Genomic DNA, 14,661 nt, shown 5'->3' with positions numbered 1-14,661 from the left:
TTAGAGGCCAACTGAGCCCCAATAAAATAAGATGCTGGTAAACATATATTTATTATTATATATATTAATGTGTCACCATTTTTGTGTATGTTTATTGTTACCTTGCTATCACCACAAAGAAAAAAAAAATGTCCAGTTGTGAAGCACTTTTGCGTAGTATAAAACAACAGTACAGTACTTAAGCCAGCCACTCACTCTGGCATATGACGGTTGTACAACGCATCCACCTCCACTCCGCCAAATCCAGCTCGCCTCCCTGTGAGCACTAGACGATTCCAGACCGAGACTGGCATTCTCCATAGAATCACGCCGTGTGCAGTAAGTGTCTGGCTTAAAACTACTAATTTTTCAGACGTGACTTTGTGGTGAAGGCGACAATATGCATATGCATGGCAAAAATATAATCCTGTAATATTAATATATCAGTAAAATGTATGAATAAGTTGCTAACCAAGTATTATGTAAACACTACTGTACATATGTTTTTTTTCCTGCAGTGCAAGACAATGTAGTATGCCATTGTGTTTTATTCAACTCCAAGGGTTTTGTTTTCCGTCAGTGGTGTCTTTCATACAGATATGAATCTAGAATATAGTCACCTGAATTAAGCATCTAAATAGGAGTGGTGTAGTAGTGCTGAGCATCACCTCAACCCACCCACTCACTGTAGATTAATATACTGTACTCTATAAAACTAAAACAAATATGTGACCAGCTCCAGCAAAAACCTCTGTAGGGAAAATTCTAAATTGAGTTGGTGTTTTTAAATTCTGCACTGAAGTCTTCTTTAAAACAGTGTTTATTTGATGTAAATTGGTTGAGTATTAGCAAAGTTATGAATATTTAATTCAATGGATATCAGCCATGTAGGTTTTAAGAAAACAGCTTCCAAAGACTCCAAAATTAATTGTTTATTATTAAGATTTGTATTTTAAAAATAATTTTAATACACTTCAATATATCTTCCTTTATAAAATGCAAAAACATGAACATTTTAAAAAATTCTGATGCTCAAACGTTTTGGGTGCTTGTGGGAAATTTTAAAATGCGACAAACGGAGGGTTTTGCCAGAGCCGGTCACATATACAACCAAAACTGTATTTTTGCCCCATCTATAAACCCAACCTATCACCATGGCACCATCTATTTGGTGAACATCTATTAGTGCATTGTGACCATCGGACACTATTTATTACTGCATCATGATGCCACTATTATTTCACCACTTACAACCTTGGTATCGTTTCATATTAGTTAAAGCTGCGATATATTTTTTTTCATTTCCTTACAAATGAACTATATTCTTAATATTAAAAAATGAATATTTTACAACACAAATTCAAAATATACAAGACAGCACAATTTGATATTTTTTTCATCTCCAGCATGTTTCTAAGTAATAGCCAATCCTTAAAATTTTTGTTAATAAAAGTACAACAAACACACAGACTACACCAATCAATGTTGATGACTGTAGTCTATGAGAAACTTGAACATACCAACAATTGCCAAGGTTTCCTTAAAAAATAATAGAATTACCATACCGGTGCCCGGTACAAACAACATACATATATAGTGAGCTTTCAACTGCACTCATTACAGTATATCCAGAGTGTAATGACATCATGTATTCCACTGCGCATACACTGACATTAAATTCTATGGTCACATCGTCTCGCAATTTAAAAGCTCCTTTAAATCTTCATCAAAGTGAACCTTGGTAACTGTTGATTTATTAAAATATTTAGGAAATAGACATAGATACTAAACACTCAGAAATCGATTCTCAAAGTCGACACAAACAAAACAACGATGGAATAAAAAGACCAATTGCTATTAATATAGGAAAAAGGAGACTAGTTTCATTTGAAGAATAAGGATCAACAGTTTTTGGCCCAGATGCAACAGTTACTTTTTCCTTTGGTTTTACTTGATCTGTTCTTTCATCTTCGTCATCTTCATCTTCGTCAAATGCATCTATATTTTCCTCTTTTCCTGGAATTGGTGGAAGCTTTGGTACATCTGGAAAAAAAAATTGTCAGTCCTAATTAAAGGCCGAGTTTGTTATTATTGAGGAAGTTGATCACACAAGAAACTTATTTATGGGGAATGTTTTAGTGCCTTGAACATTGTTATAAATGATTATGAGTTATATTATCATGACATACCTTAAACAAAACTAAATCCTCAACACTTGTATACTTTAAATTTTGGTAAGTATACTGATATATGATCATGACATCCAATGTATTCGATGTTCGAAACACGCAGAGCTGCGTGTGTACCATGTTTCAGCCAATCATAATACGCTAAAAGCATAATTTTCAATGGCGCCCTCAATTAACACCTGAAAGTTTTCAGTACAGCAAAGTTACCCATATGTTGAAACATTAGCGATTTCAATTTTCCTTTCGCAGGCCCTACTTTATTGTTACGCTAGTTTAATAATTTACTAAGTCAATCGTGACGTCATCACTGTAAATCCCAATGTTATTTGCCTATTCCCCAGCATCCACTAATTTTTCTATTAGTGGACGCTTGGCTTGATTTTTTTTTTAGGTTCGTGTGCAAAAAAAAATTCTCATTTTTTCGTCACTACTACTACTAAGCTGTAGCCTAGCCTAGTTATGAAATCATCGCACAATTTTACCTGTCTGCATGCACCAACCTAAAAGGACGTCAGTGAATGTATTCTCCCTCGAATGCTGAATGTTTATTTGACGAAAGTCTATCAAAATAGCATTACAAACAAGTTCTTTCTAACACAATAGTTATTCATCGTATCTGTACTGCTGATGTGCAGTTAATTAAACGCGTACTGCAGGAACAAAAATCAGCATACGCACAGCTAAATGTAAATACGCACACGTATACTGATCATATCACTATAGCAACCGATGACTGCTACAACAGTTGGTTATAAAAAACTAAAATTAAAAGACAGCGACTGACTTAGAAAGCAATTAGTAGAGCATGCATCATACACTAAATGGAAAATTATTATACTTAGATTTCATGCATTCAAAAATTTCCTTTGGGCCTTGTAGGCCCTCAGCAAATTTTTTCAAGCATAAAATCTAACCTTTGTATAATAATTTTCCTATAGTGTACTATGTGGAGCTCTACTAATTGCTTATTTATGGTTATAACATGTACTGTATACTAAGTCTAAAGGTGGCGCTCTTCAAATGGCCGTCTTGGCTGCTACACATACACAACTCTGCATTGCTTCGTTGCCTTGTCAGCACTCTAGTTGTTTAATAGCTCTATGGATCATTAAAATAATCAAATATAACAATAATAATTATTAAAATTATTTTATTATTATTAAAAGTGGTACTGTGCTTACCATCTTCTGTTCCCTTCATTACTACAATTGCATTGATTTTTGGATTATCATATTGTCCCTGAAAGGAAAACATAATAGAAATTAAATGAATTCATCTCTGCTCTACCTTAAACAGTGAAATCTAGAGGAAAACACACAATTGAGAAGGCATACTAAAATACGTGGCTAAGATCTTCCTTTGAGCAAGACTTCATGGATCATCTAACCCATTATTTCCAAAAGGCAATGGCATTCAAAAGCTTGCATTGCAAAGAAAACCCCTTCTTTTTAATGCTTTATTTATTATCAACTTGTGAATAATACAATCCCACTGAAATGTTCCATTCCAAGCATTGACTGGAAAAGGTGTGTTATCAGTACAATGGATAATTACTGAAAGAAAAAAATAGACAAACATGGAGCAGTGGATTGATGGTTGAACAATGATGTGCTGCACTTTTCACACAAAGACCACTCCACATTAAAGCCTCGTAACTAGTTTTTTCGAATAGAGAGCAGAATGCTGCAAGGTTCTGTTTTTGTAATTCATGTAAATGTTAGTGATTATCAATGCCATCATTGATATCTTGTTTTATATTCTAGTTCTTCATGGGTTCACTGGTTTTTGTTTAATATAAATGTCCTAACACTATAAATAATGTAATCACTAAAAATCATTTGGTTGTGTTGCAATTTTATTTTCTTTCTGCAATGAAATTTGGCAAAAATGCATGATTTGGTGATGATTTACTTTGAGAAATGGATTTTGATCATTCCTTTTAAAAATGTTTCAAAGCAGCACAACAATAATGATAATAATATTTATTTTGAATGAATATTATGTATATAAATTTTCAACATGATACGCATATAAAGACATTTTACAATAGTTAACTAAAAAAAATCATCAAACAAATAAAAATGTATTGTGTTAAATAATGGCTTTATCCACAGTATTGCTATATTGAATTGTTCAGGTACATCTCCTTCAGTGCTAGATATTTAAACATAGAGTATATTAAAAACTACTAAACAAAACAAAAATGAAAAACCATACATTCTGTGACATACCTTGACAAACTCTATTGATAATGATGCTCCGATCGTTGATGCTTCCCCCTTCACTGTTAATTTACCCTTGCCGATAGTGAACGGGATAATTTCATCATGAGCAGTACCTCGACCCACTTTGTCATAAATATCTAAGTTGGTAACAACATTATGTTGTCCATTCATACGAACATTAAACACCTGTTGAACAAAAAAAACACACTCATGTTAAAAAAATGAGAAATTCCTTAAAAAATGTCCATCATGCTCAAGGTTTACTAATTAATTTTCAAAAAATGAAAAAATAAATTATGCATTTGTAGTACTTCAACTTAATTTAGTTGGTTACTTGCAGATTAAGGTTTAAATTTAAAAATTAATATAAAATGGCACACTAATATTTTTCAAGATGTTATCAGTTTGTATACAAGTAACTGAAGTTCATCTATTATTTATTAATTAGTTTTCTTGTTTGTAGTGCAGGTGCTTATCACAATGTCCTTCATGTAAATGTCACCCACCCTTCTCCATAGTTCTAAACAGACTTCATCACACAAGCCAAAATTTGATCCTCCTAAAATGCAGAACCAAATTAAATTTTCACAAGTACACAAAAACTAATTTATTCTCTGTACGAGTACTACTCTCTCTTAATTTTCTTTTTTTACATTTAGCGCCTTCACCAAATTAACATATTTATTAAATATTTGTAGATGAAGTATACATCTCCCTTTGTGTGTAAACATTGATGTAGAGTAGGTAAGGTACCGTATCCTAATATAAAACTGAAATTAATAATTATCACTTGCATCCTCAAGAATAGGGATTTCCTATAATTAGTATTTTAAAGATTTTCCTTAATATTAATGAGGTAAACTGTAAATAGATGTTTGCTTTTCACATCTGCTTGATACCTTATTGTTAATAAATTGACGGCTTGCTGCATGTCGTTTTGCAATTTTTTTATCATCAAAATGGTAAAGTACATTTACAGATGCACTGCACTCAACTATAAAATTGTATACAACAGGAAAGATGGTGACCCTTCCGATTCGATATGCATCACCGCACAAGCTTAAACTTATTGGAATGTATGATATGAATCAACAGTTGTAATGTTGGAATGTATGAAGACAATCAACAGTTGTGATGTATTACTATATTGCAAGGTCAGATTCATTATGGTCAATTTACATCCAGTCATTAAAAAAAAATACTGTGAATTTGTATCGTCAGCTCAATTTACTATTAAATTTTTAAAAAGGAACAAAAACTTAAATAAAATAAAAAATTTTCAGTTTTGTCAAAATTTATATCTTGGAAGAAATCCATCAACACATTTCTAAAGTAGAAGTTGTAAATAGGAGCAGACTTGATTTCCAAACAGATTTTGCAGAAAATTGGTATGTGTCAATATATTACTTATTACACACACAGGTGTTACAATGTGCACCTTTTCCTAGCAATTAATTATAAATAAGTTTCATTTCATTTTTTTATTTTGGTGTATTCTTTGCAATATGGTTTCAAATTAAAAACAAACAAGTGATAACTGATGTAGCATATGTACCAAAATCCTAACAGTAACCATGGAGACTTGCTCCTCCATCCATATGCAAATAACATCTCATATTAATATGATCATTATAGGCAAGGCTTGGGCCTAGCTGGCTGTTTGAACTGAATAATAATGGAATAAATTGTTAATTATTTATATTACTGCATTCACCTTTTGCAACGACGAAGTAAAATAAACCTCGCAAAATTTTAAGATAAGAACATAACGGCCATCATCTTTTATCGGGATATCATATCCAAATGTTTCATAGTGATATCTCTCCGTCTGGTATAGTATCATATCTTCAGGCCGAACTCTATTGATCTGCATATTCCTGCCGAAGTCAGATATTATGCCCGTGGTGAGTGTATCTTCGTTGTATCGAATACCATTCTCATCCGTGTGAGCCTCTCCTCCTGAATTCACTGCAAAGATAACCTTCCCTATAGCTGAAACTTGAATTAATAGTATACCTTGAAGTGCAATGCAAAATATTATCTCCAGATTATGTGGCATCTTGCAAGTATAATTGCAGAGACACTCTCAACAATTAACAAGAACAACACAACAGATTGTTTACGAGGATTTCGCCGGTCGGTCGAATCAGATTAAGCCACACAACACATGGAAAGGTTAAATGTCAAATAAACAATTAAAAATGCATAATTAAATATGTTAGAATATTTAACAAATTTATTTTTACAATATATGAATCAATTTTAAATAAAAAATACATTCTTTTCATTATTATTAGTGCTACAAGAAAGTATTTTGGGGTAAATTCGTTCATTGTTTTCATCTAAATTTAACTAATTATTGTCAGCAATCCCATAAGGCATTAACTTTACAAAATGTCAGCCTCCATGAATTGGATCGCTGGCGATTTAATATTATTGTTTGTTTTACTTGGAAGTTGTAGATATGTTGATGCGAAAGGTAAATTCGTAGTATGTAATTTATATATAGTCTTTGCAATTTAACCGTTTCTTTAGGTAGGACTCGAGAGTCTGGGGCCGAGGCTTACTACGACTAGGCCTAGGCCTACTACCCGCAGCTAGCCTAGGCCTAGGCCTACTACCCGCAGCTAGTCTTAGTCTAGACCTATGCCTGGCTGGTAGCCCTTGGCGTAGGCCTAAGACTAGCCTTGGCCTAGGATACAACTGGTACTCCCAGTAGGGCCTAAGCAATGCTTAGCTAGGTCTATCCTGAAGTGCTAGCAGCTAGCCTATCTAGACACAAATGACAAAGGCCTAGGCTAGGCGGCGCTAATGCATAAGTTCACCTCATCCTCAAAATCAAACTTCCAAGTTGTAATTCTCTTAAATATTCATGGCTTATGCAAAACATGCCTTTACTTACACGATTTACACTATTATATGACAATTCCAGCTGGTATTATTAAGAAAAATTCGGTTTTACCGCAGCTCTCTCGAGTGGCTCCCATCCGATCGCTTATCGGCCATCTTGTAAATGAAATGGTTGCCAGAATCACATATATATGATTTCTAGTAACTTAGAGAATCAATTGTTTAACACTGTGCGCTACTATACCCATTTTGGTTCTAGTTGCGCACAGTGATAATGCATAGGATACAATGAAAGTCAGTGACAGGAAGTTTATCACTGTGCGCTACAATAACCATTTTGGTTCTAGTTGCGCACAGTGATAATGAATAGGATAAAATTCAATTCAGTTGATGGGCAGTGTATCAAATGCATGAGTTTACCTCATGCTCAAAATCAAACTTCCAAGTTGTAGAGTCCTTAAATACTAATGTATTATGCAAAACATGCCTTTAGCTACACGATTTACACTATTATATGACAATTCCAGCTTGTATTAATTTAAAAAGTCCGGTTTTACCGCAGCTCTCTTGAGTCGCTCCCATCCAATCGCTTCTCAGCAGTTTATCGTTGTGCGCTACTACACCCATTTTGGTTGTAGTTGCGCACAGTGATAATGAATAGGATACAATTAAGTCAGTGACGGGCAGTTTATCTCTGTGCGCAACTATACACATTTTGGATCTAGTTGCGCACAGTGACAGAGCTGCAGTAAAACCGAATTTTTCTTAATAATACAAGCTGGATGTGTCATATAGTAGTGTAAATCGTGTAGGTTAAGGCATGTTTTGCATAATACATGAATATTTCAGAAAATTACCACTTGGAAGTTTGATTTTGAGGATGAGGTGAACTTATGCATTAGCACCGGCTAGGCTTAGGTCAAATTATGGATACTAGGGCCTACTACCACTGACCATACTAATTATAAAGTAAGATCTGCGCAGGGAGGGACATCCTTCATGCAAAAATTAGGCATAGAAATCCGTCCGTGCATTTTGGAAAATAACAGCCAGTTTCTCTGCAGATTTTGCCAAATATTATATAATTATTGTTATAGTAAGCTGATTGTGATGTTAAAATGTGGAATGTATAAAAAGTAATACAGTAGTCAAGAAGGCATTTTCTATAGTATTATGAAGTTTAGTCAGTCGCACATTCATAAATAAAATTCATCAAATTGCTATCAAATACAATAAATTTTATTCAATTATATCATGGTAATACATTTATATTTATTTTTAACAACAAATAATAAAACAATTTTTTTATCATCAGTGTTTCCACATTTATGGCGTTGACATTCTAATTCGACAGTAGAAGTATAGAAGAAAGTTTAGGTGGGAATTTGTTAGTAGGCAATTTTTTTGAGGGGGCGAGTTTGATAGGGGTGAGTTTGATGAGGGCAACTTTGTTATGGGGCAAATTTGAATATATTTCTTAAGAAGAATGAAACAGTTCAGTGTAAACACAAATAAGACTAATAATGTCAGATACACACCACCCTCTTAATTGCTGTGTTACACTTTTGTTACAATTCTCCATCCCAGGTTAAAAACAAAACATCTTAGAAACTCGTTCTTCCCTTCCGCTATGCGACAGTACAATGACAAATGGACCAGTTAAGCTGCAGCTCCCATGAAACAACGCTTTTAATTTCCCAATTTCAACCAATTGGGCTTTTTGTAAAATTTTACCATTATACTTTATAGAACCCTTTTCACAATTTTAACATTTTAACTCTAATTTTATATAGCTTAGGTGTGTTCCACAATACATTTGAACATTTTAGGCGAAATTTACATAATTCTACTGTATGTGATAGGTTTTATTGTGTTGGCCTTTTAATCATTGTATTGTTTGATTGTATGGTTGTTTCCTTTGTTTTTCGTCACAAGTAAATAAATTTTCAAATTTGTAATTTTAATATGAGTTTGACAATAAAAAGGAATATACAATATACAATCAATTAATATGGGGTGTCTGTGTAAGGGGTGACTTTCTACTGTTGGCAGCCGACTTTGGGGTGACTTTGTAATGGATGACTTTGCTAGGGGTGAATTGACTGGAAACCTCAGAAAATAAACAATGTTACTTACTTTATTGTGCTCTGCCTCTTGCTGGCAGGTCCTCAGGCAACCAGTTTCTCCAGAGATTTCAGTTTTGTGCTTTTCTCTTTAATGTTTCATAGTTGTTGCCTTCTTTCAAGTCATCCAAGAAAGCAATACGCTTTCTCCCTTATCTTCGCATCTTTCCTATGCAATGTCCTTCAATTACTATTTTCAGTAGGTGATTATGTTGATGCAGTACATCATGTCCCATCAATGTTTTCTCTGTCCTTTTTATCTCATCTGATCTCACCATTAAAATTTTTTAATGCTCTCACTGCACCTTGTACAGCAGAAGTTTAAACGTCTTTGCCCAGCTAACGATTTGACGTTCGTAAACAGTTTGGTGTACAAAACGCTTTTTGTGGAACTATAAATATGTATTTATAACATAATTTGCAACTAAAACAATGCTACAACAATGTGTTAATGTAATTTTCTGACATAATATAACCACACCATTTGCGGATGTTTAATTGTAAACAGCACATGAGATTTTTGGAGTAAAACATCACATTTCCAGACATGTTTTATTCTGTTCACTTTTGAATGTTCCACTGACTTCAATACAATAACTTTTCTTAGGCAAATCAAGGTCAGGGCAGAGTGGCCATGATCTATCAGAGTCTTATTGATTTTTGGAGGCATGAGGTACTGCATGGAATGTCAGCTTTTTAAGGTCATAGGTAGAAGGTGACTGATGCCTTGCCCTCGCTACACTTGAGTTGTCTCTGGTACATACATAGGTACTAAACTTAGACAGTGTTGTATCACGATAGAGTTGGTGTGCAAGGTTTTGTCTTGTTTTTAAAATTGGTCATTATATATATTTGTCAAATGTGGGATTAGGTGGGACAGTGGACAAACTTCAAGAAAGCGGTACAAGCCCACCAGAAGTGGGTCAGTTCAAAGCTATGCAGATAGGCATACAGTAGAAAAAGAAGAATCACCAATCATCAGTTAGTACTGTAAAAAAGATAATGCATGTGTTATTCTGTCACATATTTTGTCGATACTCTCTGGTATAGACTTGGTATTGGCAAGGAAATGTAATTCTTGACCTTTACATGCGTTGAGGACGGCTTCAACCACAGTGTCTTTGATCATGGTAGACAGTTCAGTCGATTGAATGATTTTGGCTTTGGCTACTTGTCATTTGGTCAGTCAGACTGCCTGGCATGTTTGGATTGTCAGTGGTCGAAGGCTTAGATGCCGATAAGCGTGTTGACAAGTCCATAATGCAGCTCCAAAAACAAGTTTGATTGTACTCGCTTAATTATTAAGGAACAGTAATGAGAATGGAATGCAACAAGAAAAAAAATCTGGTTGAATTTTGGTCAAAGCAGGGAGTTGTCTAAATAACAACTCCCTGGTCAAAGTATGATTTATGAAAAATGCTTTAAATGCAATATGTCTAACTCATTGCATGGAGGAGGTGAGAGCGATCAATCAAATGATCTTACCCCAACAGTGGTCTGTGCACTACTCCCTGTGTATCGCACTAGTGAAAGAAAGCAATGCTGCCTTTATGTCGTCGTTGGATCCCCCAATTTTAGGTACCAAACTGGTCACTGCTCCATCTGTATATAATTTAGGTATAAAGAAGTAAATAACAAAAGAACTAACACCTGTTGATTTGCACGTGATGGATGTACACTGATGCATATACATACCAGTGGGATTCTCTCTATATATTCATCCAGCTCCAGATATGTCAAAAACTAAGAAATTGCAAATACATTGCTAGGAAGATAGGTGTGCAAAAACATAAACGTCTGTGGTACATTGGTGGTACACAAAGTTATTCTAATTTGAAATAAATGCCTAACTTTATATTATAATTAATAATATTATTTAAATTGCAGAAATAAGCAACATCTTGTTTGGAAAAATATGGGATGTATTGCCTTGTAGTTATGCACTTGCATTTGTTATTGGCCTTGTGGGAGTGCTATGGGTGGTCAGTTGGAGGAATGCAGATAAGAAGGTACTTATCTCTACAATTATTGTCATCATAAGCATCACAATATTCATCAATATCTAAATATTTTTCATTTCTTCTTTATGTAAACTGTATCATCAACATATGCAGCATCTTAATTGTAATTTTCTTGATGTTCATTTCAGTATAGACATGAAGATGAATCAGTTACCATGGAAACAGAAAATAAATTGATGCAAGATGGTTGTGTGAAGATATTTTATGGCACCCAAACAGGAATAGCAAAGGTGAGACTAACGATAGAAGATTATATATTTGGCTGTGTATTATAAGACTACACTAAAAAAATACGAAAATCTAGATATACAATAAATTTTAGGGTTATTTTTCCATTTCAGAAATTTTCACAGTTATTATCTGATGCTGTACAGGAACAAGATATCCACCCAGATGTCATTGACCTGAAGGATTTTGACCCTGAAAAACACATCTTAAATGAAGCAGAAGTATGTAGATTTTTTCATTGTCCCTCTGTGATTTTTATCCCCTTTATAGGCTGTTGTACGAGATTGACAAAAAAAATTCTAAATTAGATTAATCAGATACTAAATATTACCTAATAATTCATATTAATGTCATAAATGTAAATTATTTTCAGGTGTCCCTCTAACTAAAGACCCCTCCCAAAAAAGACCACCTCTCTGTAGTCCCATATTAACAAATGTTTTCTATTTTTATTATTATAATTAGAAACCAAAGCTGCTAAAAACCGTGGAATCCCTGGTCCAAAAGTGGTCTATAATTGGATGGAAACCTGTATTGTATTACTACACTGAACTTTTCATTTTATACAATTTTCTACTTAGATATCTAGTCCATCATATTAATTATATTCTCAATGACAATTATTATTACTAAAATGATAATGTCTTCATTATCAATTATTCATTTGGCTAAGCTTTTGTTTGATTAATAACATGTTTCACCATGTTTCTTTCTTCACCTGAAAAATTACTTTTATAAGCCTATATGCTATTATCAGAAGTGGTGTCTATTTATAGAATCATTGTATTACAACAATCATTTCACTCTAAATGTTGTACTTGGTTGAAAAGGGATTAATATTTCAGTTATGTCTTGAGATCTTGAGGCTCTTATAACATTAATAGAACTTCTCTATGTAATGCACTGTCTATTTATGAAGTTAGATTTGATTATAATAATTTATTACCTCTGTAAAATGAAATTAATAATATTTAATTTAATTATATTAAATATTTATTATAGAATATGTATTTTCTGTAAAATAATTAATATTCTTTAATTATTTATCAATAATGAATAATTATCTTATTTCATATTGAACTTAATATTTGAATATGATAGTTCACTTTTTTTTTTTAAATGAAAAAAAAAGAAATTGATAGTCACAACTCGTAAATTTCAAAATAAGAAAAAAACCACAAACATGTATTTGGCACTGAGTCTTCTCTTTGTGATCAGGCAGACTGAGAGACTTGTTGTATTCATGATGTGTGTGGGCTTTGTCTCAATTTGACCACATTGTATTCAATTTTTTAAAAATTAATTGATGTACTGTACAACTTTTTACATATGATGATCATCTGTTTTTTTAATAGAAGACTGACTGTCAGATTTCTATTAAACTTGGACATATGTGATTTTTAGTTTTATATTGGAGTATAGCAAAGTGCCATACAAATAAATTTGTAATTACTGTATGATCATTTTAATTTGATAATAGAATGACAAGAATATTCATATATTTGTGGTATCCACTTACGTTGATGGAAACCCACCTGATGATGCAGTTTGGTTTTACAAGTGGTTAGAAGAGTCAACTAATGATTTTCGTGTTCAAAAATCATTATTAAAAGGAGTTAAATATGCTGTCTTTGGACTTGGTAACTCTGAATATAAACTTCATTACAACACTGTAAGTAAAATACAGTATGTGTACATTTGTCAAGGTAGAAATTAGGATTAAATTAGATTGTTTTTTCAGTATGAAATACACCAAGGATAAAGCCATAATTATCCAAGGTCTTATTTCAGTGGGATTATTCTGGTGGTGAAATGTATCAGGACATAATTTCCCCCTCCCCTTTTGAGTGTACTATGTGTTGTTAAACATGCACAGGGGTCATATTGCACATAGGATCAATGGCTAAAAAATCTCATCCAAAACCATTACACCGTTGAATCTTGCATTTCGTTCAGCCCTCCAGTTGAAGTAAAAGAGAGCGAGGGATTGAATTGAATAGGAAATCAAGACAACTGTATGTGACAATCTCCAGATCAGCGTATACACAGTGTGTACTGGCAGTCAGTTTAGTTGTTGGCGAGAGAGAGGTGGGATTATACGTGTACAGTATATCTTTACGCTGATACAGTGAACTCCAAGTCTTATATAAAATACAGGATTTCCTTTAGTGGATTGTAACACTCCCTGTACTGTTATGGAGGTCAATCCATACATCGTATATTTAAAATAATTGTTTTTATGTCAGAATTAATTATTGTTATGCAAGTTCTTATGGTAATTCATTGCAAATGATTTCCAAATCACATATGAAATAATCATTTTTTTTATTATAATTATTGTTTTAATAACTTGTATTTATTTAAAAATTCTTAATTTAGCAATTATGAATCCTTCATTAATATTATATGTATTGAAATTTTTTAATTATTAGGGACTTTAAAGTTGTGTTTTAAGTTTTAGTAATATTATTATAATTTATATTATATAGTTATTATTACTATGTGTTATTATTATAAACTTGATTAATATATATTTCATATAAAATGATTAGTTAATTTCAGTTTTAATATATATTTGATCCTTAGGTTAGCACAGATATTGATAGAATGCTGAGTGAACTTAGTGCTGTGAGACTCATGAAAAGAGGTAAAGGCAACGAAAATGAAACAGAAAGCAAACATGGAGGTAAGCATAGAAACATGTTTTCTACGTCATTATGATAATGATGTATTCACTGTGTTTGCTCTACCATGAATAACATATTGCTCTTTTCATATGTAATGTAATATAGTATTAATGCATTTATCAACCTTGTTTTAATCTAAATAATTTAATAATTTTATTTGTCGTATTATAAATCATTATCATACTGGATATAAAATGACTTGAGTATGATAATCATAATGATAATTAAATATTTCATAATAATTGTCAATATTTAAGTAAGTGCATTAATACATGTAGAATTTAATAGTGCATGCTAATTATTTTTTAGAAATAATAATATATAGTTTTAAAAACCCACTATGTTTATATAATTAATTT

At 32.7% G+C, this 14,661-nt stretch overlaps 2 protein-coding genes across 2 annotated transcripts in view; one reads left to right on the top strand and one right to left on the bottom strand.

Moving 5' to 3' along the window:
- Positions 1 to 671: 671 nt before the first annotated feature.
- On the bottom strand, positions 672 to 6,552 carry LOC117121954 (malectin-A-like). Its single transcript, XM_033267387.1, has 4 exons — positions 6,108 to 6,552; positions 4,400 to 4,579; positions 3,350 to 3,407; positions 672 to 2,022 (listed from the first exon to the last, which is right to left on the bottom strand). Exons 1-4 carry the CDS (start codon positions 6,450 to 6,452, stop codon positions 1,787 to 1,789), a joined length of 819 nt encoding a protein of 272 aa, XP_033123278.1. The 5' UTR covers positions 6,453 to 6,552; the 3' UTR covers positions 672 to 1,786.
- Positions 6,553 to 6,756: 204 nt separating this feature from the next.
- The window catches only part of LOC117121898 (S-adenosyl-L-methionine-dependent tRNA 4-demethylwyosine synthase TYW1-like), a gene marked incomplete in the record, with an annotated part of 19,271 nt that continues 11,366 nt past the window's right edge, over positions 6,757 to 14,661 (top strand). Inside the window, 6 exon segments of the mRNA XM_033267292.1 lie at positions 6,757 to 6,872; positions 11,254 to 11,375; positions 11,516 to 11,617; positions 11,729 to 11,836; positions 13,096 to 13,287; positions 14,202 to 14,301. Coding sequence (XP_033123183.1) covers positions 6,788 to 6,872; positions 11,254 to 11,375; positions 11,516 to 11,617; positions 11,729 to 11,836; positions 13,096 to 13,287; positions 14,202 to 14,301 — 709 coding nt within the window.

This window comes from Anneissia japonica, unplaced genomic scaffold, assembly GCF_011630105.1.
Source record: "Anneissia japonica isolate Jap-2015-1 unplaced genomic scaffold, ASM1163010v1 scaffold352_len1594369_cov220, whole genome shotgun sequence".
Classification (NCBI taxonomy): domain Eukaryota; kingdom Metazoa; phylum Echinodermata; class Crinoidea; order Comatulida; family Comatulidae; genus Anneissia; species Anneissia japonica.
The sequence above is the reverse complement of the archived record's forward strand: the minus strand, read 5'-3'. Positions and strand labels throughout refer to the sequence as shown.